General features: G+C 34.2%; 1 protein-coding gene across 2 annotated transcripts in view; it reads right to left on the bottom strand.

Annotated features, from left to right (window-relative positions):
• The window catches only part of SYCP1 (synaptonemal complex protein 1), a 134,526-nt gene that overhangs the window by 49,218 nt on the left and 70,911 nt on the right, over positions 1-14,397 (bottom strand). For both annotated transcript variants that reach the window (XM_024764897.1, XM_024764898.1), the window contains exons 21-22: positions 9,252-9,314; positions 9,014-9,076 (exon numbers count right to left, since the gene is read on the bottom strand). In XM_024764897.1, the coding sequence (XP_024620665.1) occupies positions 9,014-9,076; positions 9,252-9,314 (126 nt within the window). The remainder of the gene's footprint in view (positions 1-9,013; positions 9,077-9,251; positions 9,315-14,397) is intronic.

The following is a 14,397-nucleotide window of genomic DNA, read 5'->3' as shown; positions in this document are numbered from 1 at the left end:
AAATGCTAACAACCATAAAAGGGGAAATTGACAGTAACACAATAGAAGTGGGGGACTTTAACACCCCACTTATACCAATGGACAAATCATCCAGATAGAAAATCAATAAGGAACCACAGGCCTTAAATGACACATTAGACCATTCGGACTTAACTGATATTTATAAAACATTCTATCCAAAAGCACCAGAATACACTTTCTTCTCAAATGCACACAAAATGTTCTCTAGGATAGATCACATCTTGGACCACAAATCAAGCCTCGGTAAATTTAAGACAATGGAAATCATATCAAGCATCTTCGCCAACCACAACGCTCTGAAATTAGAAATAAATTACAGGAGGGGCTTCCCTGGTGGTGCAGTGGTTAAGAATCCACCTGCCAGTGCAGGGGACATGGGTTTGAGCCCTGGTCTGGGAAGATCCCACATGCTGCAGAGCAACTAAGCCCGTGCACCACAACTACAGAAGCCTGCGCTCTAGAGCCCACGTCCCACAACTACTGAGCCCGCACGCCTAGAGCCTGTGCTCTGCAACAAACAGAAGCCACCACAATGAGAAGCCCACGCACTGCAACAGAGTAGACCCCGCTCACCGAACCTAAAAGAAAGCCTGTGAGCAGCAACGGTAACCCAAAGCAGCCAAAAATAAAATAAGTAAATAAATAAATAAATTTATTAAATATAAAAATAAAAAAAAGAAATTACAGGAAAAAACTGTAAAAAGCACAAACACGAGGAGGCTAAACAATATGTTACTAAACAACCAATGGATCACTGAAGAAATCAAAGAGGAAATCAAAAAATACCTAGAGAAAAATGACGATGAAACATGACAATCTAAAATCTATTGGACACAGTAAAAGCAGTCCCAAGAGGAAAGTTTACAGCAATACAATATTACCTTAGGAAACAAGAAAAATATCAAATAAACAACTTAACCTTACACTTAAAGCAACTAGAGAAAGAAAAACAAACAAAGCCCAAAGTTAGTAGAAGGAAAAAACTCATAAAGATCAGAGCAGAAATAAATGAAATAGAGACAAAGAAAACAAGATCAATGAAACTAAAAGCTGGTTCCTTGAAAAGGTAAACAAAATTGATAAACCTTTAGCCAGACTCATCAAGAAAAAAAGGGAAAGGGCTCAAATCAATAAAATTAGGACATTACTACAAGCAACTACACACCAATAAAATGGACAACCTAGAAGAAATGGACAAATTCTTAGAAGGGTACAATCTCCCAAGACTGAACCAGGAAGAAATAGAAAACATGAACAGACCAATCACAAGTACTGAAATTGAAAAATTTCCAACAAACAAAAGTCCAGAACCAGATGGCTTCACAGGCAAACTGTATCAAACATTTAGAGAAGAGTTAACACCTATTCTTCTGAAACTCTTCCAAAAAATTGCAGAGAAAGAAACACTCCTAAGCTCATTTTATGAGGCCACCAACACCCTGATACCAAAACCAGACAAAGATACCACAATAAAAGAAAATTACACATGGATGAACAGAGACACAAATATCCTCAACAAAATACTAGCAAACCGAATCCAACAAACAATACGTTAAAAGTAGCATACACCATGATCAAGTGGGATTTATCCCAGGGATGCAGGAGTTTTCAATATATGCAAATCAGTGGGACACACCACATTAACAAACTGAAGAATAAAAACCATACGATCACCTCAGTAGATGCAGGAAAAGCTTTTGACAAAATTCAACACCCATTTATGATAAAAGCTCTCCAGAAGGTTGGCATAGAGGGAACCTACCTCAACATAATAAAGGCCATATATGACAAACCCACATAAACCCTTATTCTCAGTGGTGAAAAACTGAAAGCAGTGTATATATGTCCATGCCACTCTCTCACTTTGTCACAGCTTACCATTCCCCCTCCCCATACCCTCAAGTCCATTCTCTAGTAGGTCATAGCTAGTGGGAAGCAGCCGCATAGCACAGGGAAATCAGCTCGGTGCTTTGTGACCACCTAGAGGGGTGGGATAGGGAGGGTGGGAGGGAGGGAGACACAGAGGGAAGAGATATGGGAACATATGTATATGTATAACTGATTCACTTTGTTATAAAGCAGAAACTAACACACCACTGTAAAACAATTATACTCCAATAAAGATGTAAAAAAAAAAAAACAAAGCATTTCCTCTAAGATCAGGAACAAGACAAGGATGTCCACTCTTGCCACTTTTATCCAACATAGTTTTGGAAATCCTAGACATGGAAAACAGAGAAGAAAAAGAAATAAAGGGAATCCATATTGCAAAGGAAAAAGTAAAACTGTCACTGTTTGCAGATGCCATGATACCATACACAGAAAATCCTAAAGATGCTACCAGAAAACTACTAGGGCTCATCAATGAATTTGGCAAAGTTGCAGGATACTAAATTAATACACATAAATGTTGCATTCCTATACAAATAAATCAATACACAGAAATGTTGCATTCCTATACACTAATAACAAAAGATCAGAAAAAGAAATTGAGGAAACAGTCCCATTTACCATCGCATCAAAAAGAATACAATACCTAGGAATAAACCTATCTAAGGAGGCAAAAGACCTGTACTCTGAAAGCTATAAGATGCTGATGAAAGAAATCAAAGATAACACAAACAGATGGAGAAATATACCATGTGCTTGTATTGGAAGAATCAATGTTGTCAAAGTGACTATACTACCCAAGTCAATCTACAGACTCAATGCAACCCCAGCAAATTACCAATGGCATTTTTTACAGAAATAGAACCAAAAAAAAGTTTAATTTGTATGGAAACATAAAAGACCCCAAATAGTCGAAGCAATCTTGAGAAAGAAAAATGGAGCTGGAGGAATCAGACACCCTGACTTCAGACAATACAAAGCTACAATAATCAAAACAGTATAATATTGGCACAAAAACAAAAATATAGCTCAATGCAACAGAATAGAAAGTCCAGAGATAAACTCACGCACCTATGGTGAACTGATCTATGACAAAGGAGGCAAGAATATACAATGGAGAAAAGACAGCCTCTTCAATAACCAGTGCTGGGAAAACTGGACAGCTTTATGAGAAAGAATGAAATTAGAACATTCCCTAACACCATACACAAAAATATACTAAAACTGGATTAAAGACCTAAATGTAAGGCCGGATACTATAAAACTCTTAGAGGAAAACATAGGCAGAACACTCTCTGACATAACTGTAGCAATATCTTTTTGGATCCACCTCCTAGAGTAACTAAAATAAAACAAAAATAAACAAATGGGACCTAACTAAACTTAAAAGCTTTTGCACAGCAAAGGAAGCCATAAACAAAATGGAAAGACAACCCAAAAAACAAGAAAAAATATTTGCAAGCAAAGTGACTGACAAGGGATTAATCTCCAAAACATACAAACAGCTCACACAGCCCAATATTAAAAAAACAAACAATCCAATCAAAAACTGGGCAGAAGATCTAAACAGACATTTCTCCAAAGAAGACATACAGATGGCCAAAATCACATGAAAAGATGGTCAACATCACTTATTACTAGAGAAATGCAAATCAAAACTACCACGAGGTATCACCCCTCACCTGTCAGAATGACTATCCTCAAAGACAACAAATAACAAGCATTGATGAGGATGTGGAGAAAAGGGAACCCTCATGCACTGTCAGTAGAAATATAAATTGGTACAGCCACTGTGGAAAACAGTATGGAAATTCCTCAGAACATTAAAAAAGAACACTACCCTATGATGCAATTCCATTTCTGAGTGCTTTTCTGAGGAAAACAAAAACACTAATTTGAAATATATATGTACCCCTATGTTCCTTGTAGCATTATTTACAATAGTCAAGATATAGAAGCAACCTAAATGTCCATCAACAGATGAACCAATAAAATTTCAACCATTCTTGTAGGTAGGGCCCACTTTCATAGGTTTGAGACCTATGTAGTCATACAATGCTCTCTGATTAGTTTCTAGCCTATTTTGAATTTTTTAAGAATATTTGAACTAGGTGCCCCACCTTTTTATTTTGCACTGAGCCCTACATATTATGTGGCTAGTCCTGCTTAGGGGTGTAGTGATATCCCATTGTGATTTTATTTTTCTTTCTGTAACTAATAGTGTTAAATATTTCTTCATGAGCTAATCAGTCATTAGTATATTTCCTTTGTGAAGTGTCTATTCAAGTCTTTTGCCCACTTTTTAATTTTTATTATGATAAAATACCCATAACATAACATTTACCATCTTAACCTTTCTAAACCATACAGTTCATTTACATGGTTATGCAACAAATCCCCAGAACTCTTTATCTCATAAAACTGAAACTCTATACCCATTAAATAATTCCCCACTACCCCCCTCCCACAGTCCCTGGCAACCACCACTCTCTAGCCCATAAATTTGACAACTCTAGGTACCCCACATAAGTAGAATAATATTTGTCTTTTTGTGACTGGCTTCTTTCACTTAGCTTATGCCCCCAAGGTTTATTCATGCCATAGCATATATCAGAATTTCCTTCTTTCTTAAGGCTGGGTAAAATTTCATTCTATGTATATACCACATATTGTTTGTCTACTCATTAGTCAATGAATGTTGAGTTGCTTCTACCTTTCAGCTATTGTGAATAATGCTGCTAAAAACACGGGTGTACACATATTTCTTTCAGACCCTACTTTCAATTCTTTAGGTATATACACAGAGGTGGAATTACCAGATCATATGTTAATTCAATTTTTAATTTTTGAGTAACCACCAGACTGCTTTCCATAGCAATGGTACCATTTGACATCCCACCAACAGTGTACAAGATTCCAATTTCTCTACAATTTCACAAATATTTCTTATGTTCTTTTTTTTTTAATAGTACCCATCCTAATGGATGTGAAGTGATATCTCATTGTGGTTTTGATTTGCATTTTCCTAATGATTAGTGATGTTGAAGATCTTTCCATGTACCTATATACCATTTATACATCTTCTGTGGAGAAATATTTATTCACGTCCTTTGTCCATTTCCAATCCAGGTTGTTTGTAGTTGTCTTTTGCCAATTTTGAATTGGAATATTTGTCTTTTAGTGTTGAGTTTTAAGAGTTCTTTATATATTCTGGATATATGTTATTTGTCAAACAAATATTTTTGTCAGTATTTTCGTTTTTTTTTTTTTTCCTTTTTTTTTTTTTTTTTTTTTTTTTCCGTACGCGGGCCTCTGACTGTTGTGGCCTCTCCGGACGCGCAGGCTCAGCGGCCATGGCTCACGGGCCTAGCCGCTTTGCGGCATGTGGGATCTTCCCAGACTGGGGCATGAACCCGTGTCCCCTGCATCGGCAGGCAGACTCTCAACCACTGTGCCACCAGGGAAGCCCGCCTATCTTCTTAATGATACCTTTTGATATGCAGATCTTTCAGATTTTGATGAAGTCTAATTTATCATATTTTTATGAATATTGCTAGTTCACGTACTAGTACACTAGTGACTTTGTAGAAACCTTAGAATTTTCAGTGTAGACCATCACATCGCTTAAGAAGAAACAGTTTTACATATTGTTTTACAATCTATATAACTTTATTCCTTTTTCTTGCCTTAATGTACTAGCTAGAACCTCCAATACAATGTTGAATGGGGTAGTAAGAGCAGACACTGTTCTTGATACTAAAGAGAAAGTATTCAGTCTTTCATCATTAAGTATGATGCTAGCTCTAGGTATTTTGTAGGTATTCTGTATTAGACTGATAAAGTCTCCTTTTATACCAAGTTTTGTTGAAAATTTTTATCAAGAATGAGTGCTGGGCTTCCCTGGTGGCGCGGTGGTTGGGAGTCGGCCTGCCGATGCAGGGGACACGGGTTCGTGCCCCGGTCCGGGAAGATCCCACATGCCACGGAGCGGCTGGGCCCGTGAGCCATGGCCGCTGAGCCTGCGCGTCCGTAGCCTGTGCTCTGCAACAGGAGAGGCCACGGCAGTGAGAGGCCCACGTACGGCAAAAAAAAAAAAAAAGAATGAGTGCTGAATTTTGTCAAATGTTTCTCTGCAATCATTGAGCTGATTATATTTTTCTATTTAATCACTTGATACAGTAAATTACACTGATAGTTTCAAATTTTAAACCTAACTTAAGTTTCGAAAACCCCCACTTCTTCAATGTAATATGGTTTTAATATTGCTAGATTATATTTACTGGTATTTTTTTAAGGGTTTTATGTCTCTATAAAGGATACTGGTCTGTAATTTTTTTTCTTATAATATCTTTATCAGGATTTTGTATCAAAAAACTAGTTGGGAATTGTTTCCCCTCTTCTATTTTTTGAAAGAATTTGTAGAACACTGGCATTACTTCTTCCTGAATTGTGTGTTAGAATTCACCTGAGAATTTCCAGATCAGGATTTTCTCAAGGAGATTTTTTTTTGAATTTTATTTAATTTGCTTTTATACAGCAGGTTCTTATTAGTTATCTATTTTATAAATATTGGTGTATATATGTCAATCCCAATCTCTCAATTCATCCAACCACACCCCACACACACACTTCCCCCCTTGGTGTCCATACGTTTGTTCTCTACATCTGTGTCTCTATTTCTGCCCTGCAAACCGGTTCATCTGTTCCATTTTTCTGGATTCCACAAATATGTGTAAATATATGATATTTGTTTTTCTCTGACTTGTACTGAAGAGACTGTCTTTTCCCCATTGTATATCCTTGACTCCTTTGTCATAGATTAGTTGACATAGGTGTGTGGGTTTATCTCTGGGCTTTCTATCCTGTTCCATTGATCTATATTTCTGTTTTTGTTTCAGTACTACATTGCCTTGATTACTATAGCTTGGTAGTATAGTCAGAAGTCAGGGCGTCTGATTCTTCCAACTCCATTTTTCTTTCTCAAGATTGCTTTGGTTATTCAGGGTCTTTTGTGTCTCCATACAAATTTTAAGATTTTTTTCTTCTAGTTCTGTGAAAAATGCCATTGGTAGTTTGATAGGGATTACACTGAATCTGTAGATTGCTTTGGGTAGCATAGTCATTTTCACAATATTGATCCTTCCAATCCAAGAACATGGTATATCTCTTCTCTAGGAGATTTTTGATGACAAATTCAATTTCCCTGATATATGGCTCTTCAGATGTACTGTTTCATCTTGTGTCAGTTTTTAGGAAGTTAGGTTTTCCAAGAAATTTGCCCATATATACAATGGAATATTACTCGGCCATAAAAAGGAATGAAATTGGGTCATTTGCAAAGACATGGATGGACCTACAGACTGTCATACAGAGTGAAGTAAGTCAGAAAGAGAAAAACAAATATCGTATATTAACATATATATGTGGAATCTAGAAAAAATGGTACAGATGAACTGGTTTGCAAGGCTGAAACAGAGACACAGATGTAGAGAACAAACATATGGACAGCAAGGTGGAAAAGCGGGGGTGGGGGTGGTGGTGGTGGTGGTGGGAAGAATTGGGAGATACATATATACACTAATATGTATAAAATTGATAACTAATAAGAACCTGCTGTATAAAAAAGTTAATTAAATTTTTAAAAAATAAATTTGCCCATTTCATCTAAGTTTCAAATTTATTGATATAATGTTGTCCATGACATTCCTTTGTTATCCTTTTAATATTTACAGTATCTATATGGTAATGTTCTATTTTATTCCTGCCTTCAGTGAATTTTACTCTCTCTCCTTTTGTAATCAACCCTGCTAGGGGCTTATCAATTTTATTAATATTTTCAAAGAATCAACTTTTGATTTCATTAATTTTTGTCTTTGTCTCTCTTATTTCTTTGATCTCTCTTTTCATTTTTATTATTTCCTTTGGTCTACTTTCCATGGGTTTCATTTGCTCACCTCTTTTCAGTAACTGGGTGAAAACCTAGGTCATTTCTCCTTTTCTAAAATAAACATTATTTATAAATTACCCTACAAGAACTGCTTTAGTTGCATCCCACAAATTTTTGCATATTGTATTTCTATGATCATTCCGTTTAAAATAATTTCTAATTTTCCTTGTGATTTCTTCTTTGGCCCATGAGTTACTTACTAGTATAATGCTTAATTTCCAAATATTTAGGCTTTTCCAGATATCCTATGGTTACTTATTTGTAATTTAATTCTGTTGTAGTGAGAGAATATACTCTATAAGACTTTAAAATTTTTAAATGTATGGCCCAGCATATGGTCTATCTTGGTAAACAACCTATGTGCACTTCAGAAGAATTTACAGTTGTAGCTATAATGTTCTACAAATGTCAATTAAGTCAAGGTAGTTAATAATGTTCAAATTTTGTACATTCTTACCTATTTTCTTCTAGTTGCATCAATTGCTGAAAGAGGGCTATTACAACCCCCAAATATAATAATAAAATTATCTATTTCTCATTTTAGTTTTTTACGTTTTTACTTCACGTATATTGAAGCTCTGCTATTAAGAACAAATACATTCATGACTGTTATATCTTCCTGATGAACTGATACCTTTATCATTATCAAATGCCCCTTAGGATCTCTGATAATACTCCTTGTATTTCAATCTATTATATGTGTTATAAAACTTGTTATTCCAGCTTTTCTATGCTTACTGTTTGTATAGCATATGACATATCTTTTTCCATATTTTTACTTCAACTTCCTTTTATCTTTATATTTAATAAAGTGTGTCTCTTGCAGGGAGCATATAGTGTGGCCTTGACTTTTTTATCCAGACTAACAATTCCAAGCCTCCACCCCAAACCTACTCAAATTCAATTTTCAATGTATGGGTAAGGAATATGAAGACATACATATACACACACGTACGCATATTCTAAGCTGCTTAGATGATTTTAACATAGATAAAGCAAAGATGTGCACTCTACTACAACTAAAAGGATTGATCCCCTCAATCTCAAAAGATAATGATTGAAAATAATTGCTACAATATAAATAAAGGGCTTAAAATTCCTAAATTCTCATCTATGTGTTAGCATTTTTAAAACAAAAATAAGGATTCCAAATACCTTTATCTCATAAACATTCAGTTGCTTGCTTTCTGCTGTACTTTTTTTTTTTAAGGCCTTATTCTGTTAAAAGATAAAAATAAAGGATTATGTTTAATATCAAAGTGATTCAAACTTGCACTGTTACTGACTTAGACTAAAATTACTAAAGGAAAGGAAAGCATTATTCTCTAAAACTGTAGTAAAAACATAGGTTGTTTTTTTTTTAAATAGTTTTATTTTGAGAATCAGTACATACCTCCTGCTGGAGTTCTTCAATAACCTTGCTTTTATTTTCAACTTGTTTCCTTAAATTGTTACACTAAAAAATCAAGAGAAATTTAAAATATTTTATTCAATATTCCAGTCAAAATAATTTCAAACTAACAAAAATATTAGCATAGAGATCACTTCAAAAATCATGTCGTTAAACAATTCCATTAATATCAAAAATATGTGAACAAGTACAAATTTTAATAGATTATCTCAGTACAAATTTGAAATTCTTAAAATGTCTTAATCTACTTAAAGAACACATGAATTCAATTACTTTAAGGGAAAAGTACCTTTTACTGAATCCCATACAGAGGGCTGAATTATATAATTAATTGGATTTTGGAAAGCCAGCCAGAGGATTAACTATAATTTGTCTTCTTTCTTATTCATTATTCCCCATTTATCATTTATGAGATCTCTTTTACTTATTATATTTGGGGAAGGGGAATAATATAATACTCTATCTCCTCTATAATACTCTATCTCCTCCTAAATACATTCTAATTCCTCTTACAGAAATACCATCTAAATCATTTTTTTAATACCTCACTTTGAGGGACTATTTCACCTGGCTACACATGTAGAATTGGATTAAGAGGTACTAGCCCAAAAATATATGGAGCACCATAAATGCAGCACAGATTTCTAAAGGGTCCTAAAGCATTACAGATATATAAGCTGTTCTAATTTCCATCAAAGTAGAAAGAAAGTCCAATGGGAAAAAAATTTTAATATCCACGATTAGCACAAAATGCTGTGTTAAATATCTTTCTTGAAATACTCATATGTAGTCATAGTCAGCAACTATTCTGAAACTGAATAAGGTATGATACTGGGGTTTACAAGTGATTTATTTTATCTAAATTTTACTGTGCACCATCCCTCTCAATGGTCTATTTCAGAAAACTCAAAAGAAAACTGAAGAAGAAAAGCCATAGAAAAGTGAGAAACATTTTACTGATTATCATGCCAATTGGCAGGTATAAACATATTAGGTGAAACTATTTGTGTATACAATTTTTATTTATTAAAAAAATCAAAGACTTCCATTTTTGACAGAAAAATCACCTAGATACTCTGAACAACTTTCCTGATAAAAATAATTTAAAAGTAAATGTCTAAAAAATAAGAAATCTGCCTACTTGAAATTACAACTTTAAAGTGTCGTAATAGTAGGTTTGAGGTTAGCATCAAAGGCAGCACTTGGCCTACGGGTATCTGCTGAACATACCTAGGGTCAAAGAGATGGGAGATAAAACTCAGAGCTCACTAAAGGTAGAGAATCCAATGAGAGAACCCTGCATAAAGTCACAAACTCAAAGGACTACCTACTCAGTGAAAGTGTAAACAAGAAATAAATTTGCCACACAGAAGGGTACAGTAAGGAAACTTGTCTGTCTTGACCCTGGCACTGAGTGAATGGTATGAAAACTGTCCTGAAAATTTGTAGCCATGAGGTGGCCTTATATTGGATTGGGGAGGGGAGCGGGGCAGTCATTTATAGCTGGATTCATACTATCTCATTTATAATCTCAAAAACTTCAAATGGAGAATTTACTTTAAAATGGGCTCCTCGTTAGTAGTGTCCCCAAGAAAATCTTTCTGGGAGGATACCAATCTCAACACAAGCCACAAAGAATTACCACAGGTAAAAAACCAAGGAATCAGAAAACATAAATAAGGCTCAAAGAATAAAAAGTCAGCAGAAAGAATAAAGAGCAAAATCAGACCTGAAGAAGACTTCAGATATTGATATTATCAGACAAAGAATATCATATTAAAATATATTAAATATTTTTTAAAATTAAAGACTTGAAACTATGAAAAAGAAATGAGAGACAATAAACAACAATTGAGCAGATTTTTAAAAGAACTAATTAAAACTTCAGTAATGAAAAATATAAGTAAAATTTAAAACTCAATAGACAGGAAAATAGGTTACTTCTTGGCCTTACCACATGAATGCTGAAGACATTTTTAAAATATCAGTTTGAAGTATCACCAGATTATTAACTTTGCCCAAAAAAGCACATGTTTTATGCATTTCTCTGTTCTTCAGACCATCAAAACTTATTCCCTTGAGAGTTAATATTGATGATCATATTTTCCTGCTACTCAGTTTTTCCTAAAAAACTATCTTTATAACTGACATTACTACATACTATAAAAACCATCTTTATAACTGTAATTATGACAGTTCAAAAAATATGTATATTTTACTAAAAGGATAATGACATCAGATCTATCAACTTTGTCATTTTGACTGGCCCACCTCACTGTCCCTTATTTCTGAATAAACTAATGAAAATTAAAGTAACTTAAGTTTTCAATCCTTTTAAATTTAAATAATATCCAAATTTAGGACTAATTAATATATTTGGTGGAATACCCAGAAATTCTTGAAAAGATTTTAAAGTATTACAGTTATTTTTAAGTCAAATAATTCATGTACAAAAAATCAAAGAATTTTATTCACCAGAATTCTAGGTAGAAGAAAATAGTGTTAATTATTAGAGGTCGGAACTTCAGAAAGTGAACTATGCTTTCCAAAAGACTACTCACTGACTCACTATACAGAAAGTCAAGTTTAAGACAAGTGTGTGGTGAAGGGCAGAGAAGGGAAAAGTGAATTGGTATTGCCAGCCAGGCAGTAAAAACATTTCACATAAAGAAAGCAGAAATTTTTCTGCAGCTCCCTTGATTATAAGAATTGGAGAGATATCTAAGAATGATTTTTAAAAGCATCTTGCCACTCTAAAGATATCCACAACAAATGCAGCTGCTAAGAGAATGAAATTTGGGGAAAGTGAAGAGATAGCTAAAGATCAGTTTAACGAAGCTTTCTTTGGTCTTTGAAGCATTATGCAAAAACTCCTTATCCCAGAGCCTCTTCAAAGAAACCTGTAGTAAAAATCCTATACTATTCCTCAGGAAGGGGGAAGGGTAAGCTGGGACAAAGTGAGAGAGTGGCATGGACTTATATATACTACCAAATGTAAAATAGATAGCTAGTAGGAAGCAGCCGCATAGCACAGGGCAATCAGCTCAGTGCTTTGTGACCACCTAGAGAGGTGGGATAGGGAGGGTGGGAGGGAGACACAAGAGGGAGGAGATATGGGGATATATGTATATGTATAGCTGATTCACTTTGTTATAAAGCAGAAACTAACACACCATTGTAAAGCAATTATACTCCAATAAAAATGTTAAAAAAAAATCCTATACTATTCCTGAAAGCCTTCAAAGTGGAATTGAGATTTCTTTTTACAGGACAATGTAAAGGTTGGCCCTAAAGAATCTAGCCATACATATTTTGTTACAAAGTCTCTATTCCTAAATATTTTTCACATTTGATAATACCTTGTTTTCTAATATCTTCATTTGTTTATCTTTTTTTACGACTTCACATTCAATGCTTCGAGCCTAAAAAACATTATTTGACATCAGATTTTTAAAAAATGTTAACAGAATTTCTATTTTCTGAGTATCTTTTAGACATGGAATTATAAAGCTTAGTCTTATATTTCTACAAAAACATTTATCAGCTCTCCCAGTTTAGTTCAGTAACCTTTTTTAAAAAAGAAATTCTTTTTGTGTCTATATGTCAATGTTCATTATTCTTATCTTAGCATTAATATCACTTTACAATATTTTATTAGCTTTCCCAGTTTATACTGAATTTTTTTAACTATATATAAATGTTTATAATTTGTTAAATATGTCTTTCACAAACATTTGTTAAACTGAACTTTGTAACAATCCAATGATATAGAAAAGTAGGTATTACTATCCCCACTTTAGAGATGAGGAAACAAAGGCTCAGATAAACTACGTATGAAATAATAAATGTCTGAACTAACGTAGTGGATTGGGATAAAAGAAGAGTGTAATGAATTTCAATGTCAGCCAAAATATCCAAGAAATATTTGTATTTTAAATTCTTGCCAGAAAACTGTTTCAACAGGTAAATTGAAATCCAACCATGGAAAGCTGAAACATGCTATCAATTTGTCTTGCATTTCATTTGTTTTTGTTTTTTTTTCCTTAACTCATCATTAATATTTTCTACTTTGGTAAAATAAATTTAAGTTCTTAGTGGAAGATTTTTATTTTACATTAAACATGAAATTCATGTTTTTCCCTACACCAACAAAATTAGTGTTTTGAAGCAGCCTCTGATACAAATTTTAAAGTAGTGAATTACATACCAAGTCTTTAGGAGATTAAATTCATTTTTTTTGGGTTGAATTTAACAAATAAATATGAAACTCAAAGAAAAAATAGCTTTTTGAGAAAAATATGTGATATAGTCTAAAGAATGTTAGAGAGGCAGCTCTACCACTTCTTAGTCATGTAGCTTTTCAAGTTTTTACCCTTTGAAGGCCTGACTTCCTAATTCATAAAATGAGAACAAAAATGACTTCCAGTTTAAGATAACATACATAATCTAGAATGTTCCTGGTTCATTGCAAGCCCTTAAAAATATAGTTCATCTCATCCTTAGACTATTCCAATAGTCTTAGAACTCTCCAACGTATAAATAAAATTATGACACTTCTCAGGTGAAAACTCTTCAATAACCTCAAACTCCTAAATATAGCTATGTGGCCTTAAATGATCTACCCTCATTTTCCCCCACTCTCATTTTTCCCCATCTTCATCTCTCCACTCGCATCTCCTCGCCTCTCATCTTTCCCTCCTCTCTCCACTCTCACCACTATCTTAAACTCCACCTTTCAGCCAAGATAAACTTTGTCCAGTTGCTTAAATATGATGGGCTCTCTCATACTTCATATACAATGTGTGTGTGTGTGTGTGTGTGTGTAACTTGGAATGCTCTTCTTTTCCCTGATATACTTGTGCCCACACCTCTGCCTTCCACTAATTCCTATTAATCAGAGGTTTCAAAATGAATGTTGCTTCTTCCAGGAAGCTTGTCCTGACTCAAGTTTAGATAGATGCCCTTTCCATGGGCTCCAACAGCAATTACATAGAAGACCTATGTTTTGGTCTGGCCAGCATCCTTTCCTGGAAAGACTCTTTCAGTATAAATTTCACAGTAATCCTGCTTAGTTCATAAAGCTTGATGGGGACTGATATGTCTCCAAGGATAGCAATGCAGCTCAGGC

Source organism: Neophocaena asiaeorientalis, unplaced genomic scaffold, assembly GCF_003031525.2.
Source record: "Neophocaena asiaeorientalis asiaeorientalis breed wild unplaced genomic scaffold, Neophocaena_asiaeorientalis_V1.1 scaffold62, whole genome shotgun sequence".
In the NCBI taxonomy this organism is placed as follows: Eukaryota; Metazoa; Chordata; class Mammalia; order Artiodactyla; family Phocoenidae; genus Neophocaena; species Neophocaena asiaeorientalis.
This window is presented reverse-complemented; position numbering and strand designations above follow the sequence as displayed.